Genomic DNA, 8,066 nt, shown 5'->3' on the forward strand with positions numbered 1-8,066 from the left:
AAACTTTGATGGCATGTCACTATTCATCCATTAGAATACATGTACTGCAAGTGCGTTTGTTCCTAAGCTGATTTTACTTAGGTTTGTTTGTTTGCTAGTTTTATCACCACACATATGATTCAGTCATGCAGGATCATTTTGAGGCTGGGTCTCCTTGTAGTTGTTAGTAACTGGTACATCATTGAACACCACACAAGAGGCCCTGAACTTATGCTTGGATAGATGCCAATTGATGTCTCATAATCAATTAAAGTGTCATATTCCAGGAAACTGTAGAATTGTGAGAATTATTACACTGGTAACCCCAAAACTTTCAATTTCCTCGTGCCAGTGCCATAATTGAGGGTTTAAGTGTCGCACCAGTGAATGAAGTGCATGTGTGGTATTAAGTGAAAGTGAGGAAATTAAGTGCAAGGTATTAATGTTAAAGGAAAGGAATTTATTTTTATCCGTCTTTCGTGCTCCAACAGAGTTATCGGCCCTCACTTCACATACCCAAGCATATTGACAAATGAGTGAAAAGTACAAATTAGATCCAAGCTATTATTGTTGAATCTCTTAGATAACCTCACAATCTTCAAAGTAAATGGTTCAACTGACCACTCACAACAGTTATTAATTGCCAACAGATTTAAATATCAAGCTCTACAGAAACATACAAGTGCCATGAACAAATCAAACATAAAAACTGCCAGGAAAAAACTGAGACTTGACAATACACCATAGAAATTGTAACTAACTCAGATAGAATATACCATTACATGATACAGAAGAAAAAGAACGGATATGATTTAAACATTCAGAATAATCAAGGGAATAGACAACCTCGAAGAAGAAGATTTCTTCGAAATAGAGACAAACAGGAGGACTAGAGGACACAAATACAAAAGTATGAAGCCCCAAACCAGACTGAACATCAGAACAAACTCCTTTAGCATAAGAGTAATCAATGACTGGAATAACTTGTCAGAGGAAGTGGTAGAAAGTGAGACAATTAACCAATTCAAAAATAGACTCAACAAGCATTGGAAAGACCTGCTGATAAAATTTCACCCAACTTGTGTTTAAATATCTACAAGCCAGTATATAAAAGGAAAAAGAGGACTGTGAGACAATTTTTACAAATTTAAAGTGATCTTTTTTTTTGGGAAACTGTACATAAACTTTAAGAGGTGGTGAAATTGTATATAATCATAAAGAAATCCAAGGAACCACAACAATGATATATTGATGAAAAACTTTTAATCAAGGACAAGGCGCAACAAAACGTATTGATGACATGAAATCTATCAAGGTGGTCAAGAGGTACAGTATTTTTTTTATAAAGTTATATATGTATAGGTTTCAGAATCAAGGTTGCTACCTGTGAATTAATGTAAAATTTAAAATCATATATAAAATGTATTTCAAATACGGTATTTGATGACTCAATGATGTAATGTCTAATGTTTAAGAGTGTATTTTATTCTTACGATCATCATACTCATGCCACTTATTTTTTTACTCAAGCATCTACCAGAATTAAATCAGTCTAGCTATTATTAATGTGTATTCTCGGTGAGTTAACTAACATTTATGACATTTGGCAGACAATAGGACTTTTTAGGGATACTTTTGTTGATATTAGGAACGCATCGCTGTCGATAAAAAAAAGGATTTAATAAAAACAATAATGGAAAAACCTGGCTGTAGATGTTACATGTACCGGTACACACATAGTAGATCTTTACAAATACGGTTGGATCATAAATATAACACAAAACTAAAATGAAAAACATGTCAATAACATTGATATAACGCTTACTCTTCACATATACAGTGAAATACTTAAAAACCGCATGGAATAGACTGGGCGCAGCCATGTTGTTTACCCTATCGACAGCTATAGTTCGCGGTAATTTGGTCATCGTCCGGCGAATCACCTGGACCCATCATTTTCATGTGTATTCATACACTTACCTCCGAGCCTACGTTCGCATTCGGAACACCTCGGCCGATTCTCTACGGTCATCTAACCTCGGATGTATCACGGTATTTGATATGTATAAACGCCGTGCATTTGTGATGCGGTCGCCGTATCACTCATTATGGATGAGTCTCCGCTGTGCATATAGATCTCCAAAATGGCGTCGTTCGAACAGTGTTTAAGTATTTTCTCGATAATTGTCCTTTATTTAAAGAAAACAACATCACTTTGAAGGAGAAACAGATTGAAACGTTGCGAGCATTATACGATGATCATGACTGTGTATCGGTATTACCCACAGGCTACGGCAAAAGTGTGATATTTCAGCTGTTACCGTGGTTTTGTCAGCTGAAAATGGAGAAACGGAAACCAATGAGCGTGATAGTCGTGTCCCCGCTGAATTCCCTAATCCAGGACCAAGTCATTACAATGAGGAAGAAGGGATTTACTGCTTGCAGTTTGAACTTCACTGGTATGTGTCAGTTATATTGTATGCTTTATGTATTGTATGTTTGGATCCCCTCATGTCTGTTATAGATCTGGTCAAAGTATGGAAAGAAATCGTTAACGTTGTAGGTTTAAATTTGTAACACCGGGGAATCGATCATACATCTTTAGATACATTTTACGATGTAAGTAAAAGCACATAATTAAGACAGCCAACCATAAAAAAATTTATAATAGTCATTTAAAACACAAAAACAGGTGCACGTGTGACTGTCATAATTGCTACTACAAATGTTTGAAATACATATCAGCCCTTTCATACACATGATACAGTGATAAGTTATGTCCCTGTGTCCAGTTTAGCCCCTCCCACTGATGGTCTGGCTTTGTTGGTTTGGCTAGCTATGCATCTCTGTAAAGTAGAATGCTTTAATTGTCAATTTCATTCGTATTTAAAAACAACCAAATTTAAAATGTCATGTACCAAAATGCAAGATGAATATTGAATAATACTCTTTCCCGTAACATGTATGGTACCTTTCATTTTTCATTGCTTTGACAATTGTTATCAGCTCACCAGTACTTTTTCCTTTTTCAAACTTACATAACCCAAACCAACTGAAACCACCAGTAGGCATATGCATGACATAACCTATTGTTCTGACTAGTGTGAAATCAGCCTGAATAACCCATCTCCGTTTCACATTTCACAGGTACTCATGGCTCAACTTATACAGATGCGGATTGCGAGAACGATGAGGAACAGGATCATGAATATGTTGAAATTGATGTTCCATTTGAGCAACTGGAGAGAGGAGACTTTTGCATAATTTATTGTCATCCAGAGTCGACTTCTTAGCTAGGTCTCAACTGTACCAAGAGATCATTTGTGCAGTAGTCATAGATGAAGTCCATATGGTTTCAGAATGGTATGTATAAATACACATTTGCAAAAAAAAAATTAAATCAGCATTAAGGGCAATGTTGCAAAATAAAATGAGGTAGAATTCATATTTTAGAGTATAATCAGTCCTTATTGAAAAAGAAATCAAGTTGCAATACCAGTCTTTGCCTTCAACAATATATTTTTAAGAAAATGGTAAATTTTGATAATTTGTATTATAATTAAAATTGTTATAATTTCATTGGTGTTGGATTGAATTAAAACTTTGCAGGGTTATTGATATCATCACATTAATGAATATCTAATCATAGCCCGTTTTTGGGAAATTTATCGACAAAGCATGCGCAGGAAAGAGGTGACAAACAATTACGAATTAATCTTGTTCTATATTTGTTAATGTCAACCGCAATTAATCTTTTTTTTCCTTTTTTTTTTGAAGGGGAGAAGAATTCCGTCCTGCATTCCAGAAGCTTGGGGAGTTAATGTGCATTCTAGAGAAAGCTTTGCATTTAATTCTCACAGCAACTGCTACACCGAAATCAATTGCAAGTCTATCTAAACAGCTGAATTTGAAAAATCCACCTGTTATCAGTGAGAATGTGGACCGTCCAAAGATATTTATAGACATTAGAACCAGATTGCCAAACTCTCATAAATTTGACAAATTTGATGACTTGATACAACCAGTGGCAACAGAATTGCTGGAAAAAGGAGTTCATTTTCCAGTAACCATAATGTATGTGGAAAGTTTGGAAGCATTGTCCTATTTTTATCAGTTTCTTTCGTGTAAACTTAAGGGTGCCAGCTATGATGGTGAGGAAATTCCACAGAATAGAATATATGCCCAATACCACAAAGATTATGCAGAGTCCATGAAGAAAATCACTATTCAAGAACTGACTAAAGAAACCCCTAAAGTCAGATTAGTTTTGGCAACTGTTGCACTGGGAATGGGGCTTAATGCTCCATGTGTTTCACGTATCATTCATTGCAGGCCCCCAACAACCCTGGAGAAATACCTACAAGAAATCGGTCGTGCTGGACGCGTTGGACAACCGTCAGTGGCAATTCTTTACTACAACCAAAATTATATTGCAAAAAACAGAATCGGTATGACGGAAGAAATGAGAAAGTTTTGTGAAAGTGAAACATGTTATAGAATTATTCTTGTGAATTACTTTGGATTTGAAAGTGTTGTTTTTTCAGGACCAAAGGAACATTTTTGCCCCATTTGTGGCAGAAAATGACTCGTCGTTACTGACTGTATATATGATTTCTCACGTCAAGTGTAATTTTAAGCAACTCGCTGCATCTAGTGACATACACATCATTCTTGTGGATTCTGTTGCTGTATAAAGTAGATTCTTAAGACAATTGTTCACAGGGATTATATTTAATGCCAGGTATAGTGACACTCTCACTATGTCATGATCACTTTTGCAGAGATTATTTCCTGTGAGAAACCATTCAATAACACTGTCACAATAACACCAGTTTCATTTGTTTGATCTGATGGATATAAACTGCCCGATCACCAATTGTTAGATCTGGAATCACTGAATTTTGTTTGTGGTCAAGATACTTCAGTTATTACACATTTCAATTTAAATTCACTTTAGATTCTTTTACTCTGTACAGTAGACATACCAAACAAATACCTGAATATCTTTTATGGGCAGGAAACATTGTTTATTCACCCCAATAGAGCTGAATTTACACATTGTTTGGAATGAACTTATTTTCATAAAATGATAATGTTTCAGTTGTGGCTAAACTTTTTTACTCAAATTTGGCTAAAGTTTTAACTTGGGGGCACCGGTAGGGGACATGTATTGGTCTAGCAATACTCACAGAATGCTTGTTTTATTTAGCTTGGTATTTACCCATGTATGACTAATTATTATGTAAAATCATTCTGTCATATTTATGTTTTGACATCTTGCAATTGCATGTCCTTTGAAAAGGGCAAGAATACAGAATCACTGGCAATCTGAAAATGGTGTTTGTTTTTTTTTTGTTTTTAAATAATTGATTATTAAAATTTATAATCAATCATTAACCTTTGTAATTGATTTAAAACAATTTTGAAACAATTTATATTAACTTATATTAAACACGCTTGTTGGCCTGGATGGAAGCGCACGAAAGGTCTTGCTGTGGGAGGAAACCATTATAGTACCTGAAGAAAACCCATGTGGTCGGACAGGTGACCTCATACCTTTCCACATCCGATAGGGGGAATCGAACCCCGGCCGCCTAGGTGAAAGGCAAGTGCATGTGTTACCAATGTGCCACCTGAACACCCCCCATTGGTTCAGCAGGATTAACTTATTGATTATAATCAATAATCATACCAACACTAATGATTGGTGAAACTCGCAGTGTGATATATATGGCTAACAACAATACAAAAGAATATGTGGACAGGAGACTCTTGTCTACTACCTGATACAGACGACTCAATTGCACCAATGCAACATCGTTACACAAAAGTTATTATAACTTAATAAGGAAAAATCAGACTATAGTTAAAATCTTTGTCACTTATTTATTGCTAATGAGTCCACATATGACAATTTATTTGATTACTGTGTATATAGTATCATTGGTGGCATTTGATAATGATTTCCTAGATCAACAGTATTCAGGCAGTTACATAATGCAAACAGTTGATATTTTGAACAATTAATTACTTTGAATTAATTGAATGATAATGAAATCCCTGTGAATATTTAGGATTCTTCATTGTCAAGCTATATGGAGCTATATATATGTGTGTATATATATACAGTTGTCGTGTTGAATTTATATTTCTAAACTATATATAGTTATATATAGCAGACATTTAACAAGGATCTACTTAAAATACATTTACATCTATATGAATTAAAATATTGCAATTAAAACAATTTATTATCAGAAAAGTTAAGTACATGTATTGAAATAGATACATTGAACAAGCTAAAGCGATGACTCTCAGATTCTCACTTGCTGGTACCTGTATATACATCTTACTTGGCATCAGATTGCACAAGATATATCAAGGAACTTTAAACTAGCAGGGATTCGACTGCGTCTGATACAAAAAGTAGTTTCTGTTGAAATTGGGGCATACGATGAAGTCAATTGTATTTATTTAATTGAACAAGTAATGAGGTGAGTATTTATATATATATTGATCAACATTTTCAAAGACAGAAACTATATACAGCTCCAAATATACTTTTTGAATAAAAACAACAAGATGCACATGGGCCTTAATGGTCACCTGAGGTGTTAAATGTCTTTGATTTTAGCATATTTAACCCCTATGACCTACAAATGAAGGTCAAGGTCGTTCATTTAAACAAATTTTGTAACACTACATCCTAGCATGCATTAGGGCCATCTGGACAACTTTGTTATTGAGAAGTTGTTCACACTTTCACAATGTGCCACACCACATTCATTACATCAAGAATTGAAACCGGAAGTCAGCAGTACTACTATAATATTAGTGTTACCAAAAATGAAACCTAGTGTGGCAGATCATATCATCCATCTTGCTATATATCAAGCTAGTCAATCGATATATATACTGTAATTCACACACACACACACATATATATATATATGTCCAGTATGTAAACAAGATATATGGTAGAATACATAAAAGTGTTTCTTAGGGTCACACATAAGTAATGTGGATTCAACCAAATGTATATTATACATGTCATGTATTAATATTTATACCTTACAGGGTATTTGGTTCCCACCTACATCAATCAGGTGTTACAATAGTATATTTTTATACCGGTAATATATTCTCTTCACAGGCCTATGCTATACATTGATACAAAATACAGTTTGGTCATCTGTATGTGAAATGATCATTAATATGACACTATATGTACTATATGAATTTCAGCATATGCCGAGATTTATACAGAAACTAAATTACCTGGTTGGCGGGTAGATCCTCACCTACACCGAGTTCTTAGTAAATCACCAATATATATGCACACAGAAGCACAAATACATAAGACTAGTCATCTATATATACACATGTAAATGTGTTTTGATATATCAAGAATGTAACCTGTATGGGTGACGAGTGTGTCGCACGTACAACTGTTTTTTTTTGTTTTTTTTTATAGTATTCTCGCATACTTTTGTACCCACCTATAGGTTATATGTGGATATGTGCATTATTTGCAGATTACAATCTGGGTGTTGGGTATTTCCCACCTACACCATAGATATCCACTATAAACTGGCATATAAAAACATGTAAAAGTAAATTTAAAATATATACATGTAATAGGTACTAATACAATTGATTACAATCATGTAGACATCTCATAATTGTTGTGAAGGTAAGTAATTAATGAAACAATAGTTGCACTAGTACTGTTACACTGATCATGATGTATATTGGAAGGTATGCGGTTATAGTGAGTAAGCAATATGGTTGTAAGGGTGGCGGGTAGACCCACCTACACCTATCATAGTTTACTTATAAGTCACAGTCTTCCCTTGAACTCACACCTTCCATTCAAGAACTGACTAAAGAAACCCCTAAACATTCTCTTCACATATACAGATGTACAACTTATCAAACTTCATTGTCAGAGTTGTCATCAGCAGGAATAGAAATTCCTTTTCTCAGTCTTTCAACTTTCTTTTAGATAGTTTTCTTTTGTAGCCTTGGACTTTATCAAACAGTGAGCCCTCCGGTTTTCTTGTAGTCAAAGCATGCACGTCGTATTG

At 34.6% G+C, this 8,066-nt stretch overlaps 1 protein-coding gene across 1 annotated transcript; it reads left to right on the forward strand.

Annotated features, from left to right (window-relative positions):
• Positions 1 to 1,986: 1,986 nt before the first annotated feature.
• LOC117339381 (ATP-dependent DNA helicase RecQ-like) lies at positions 1,987 to 5,314 on the forward strand. The gene is made up of 3 exons (XM_033900943.1): positions 1,987 to 2,438; positions 3,127 to 3,342; positions 3,757 to 5,314. The coding sequence occupies exons 2-3, from the start codon at positions 3,329 to 3,331 to the stop codon at positions 4,562 to 4,564; spliced, it is 822 nt and encodes a 273-aa protein (XP_033756834.1). The 5' UTR covers positions 1,987 to 2,438; positions 3,127 to 3,328; the 3' UTR covers positions 4,565 to 5,314.
• The last annotated feature ends 2,752 nt before the right edge of the window (positions 5,315 to 8,066 follow it).

This window comes from Pecten maximus, chromosome 12, assembly GCF_902652985.1.
Source record: "Pecten maximus chromosome 12, xPecMax1.1, whole genome shotgun sequence".
Lineage (NCBI taxonomy): Eukaryota > Metazoa > Mollusca > Bivalvia > Pectinida > Pectinidae > Pecten > Pecten maximus.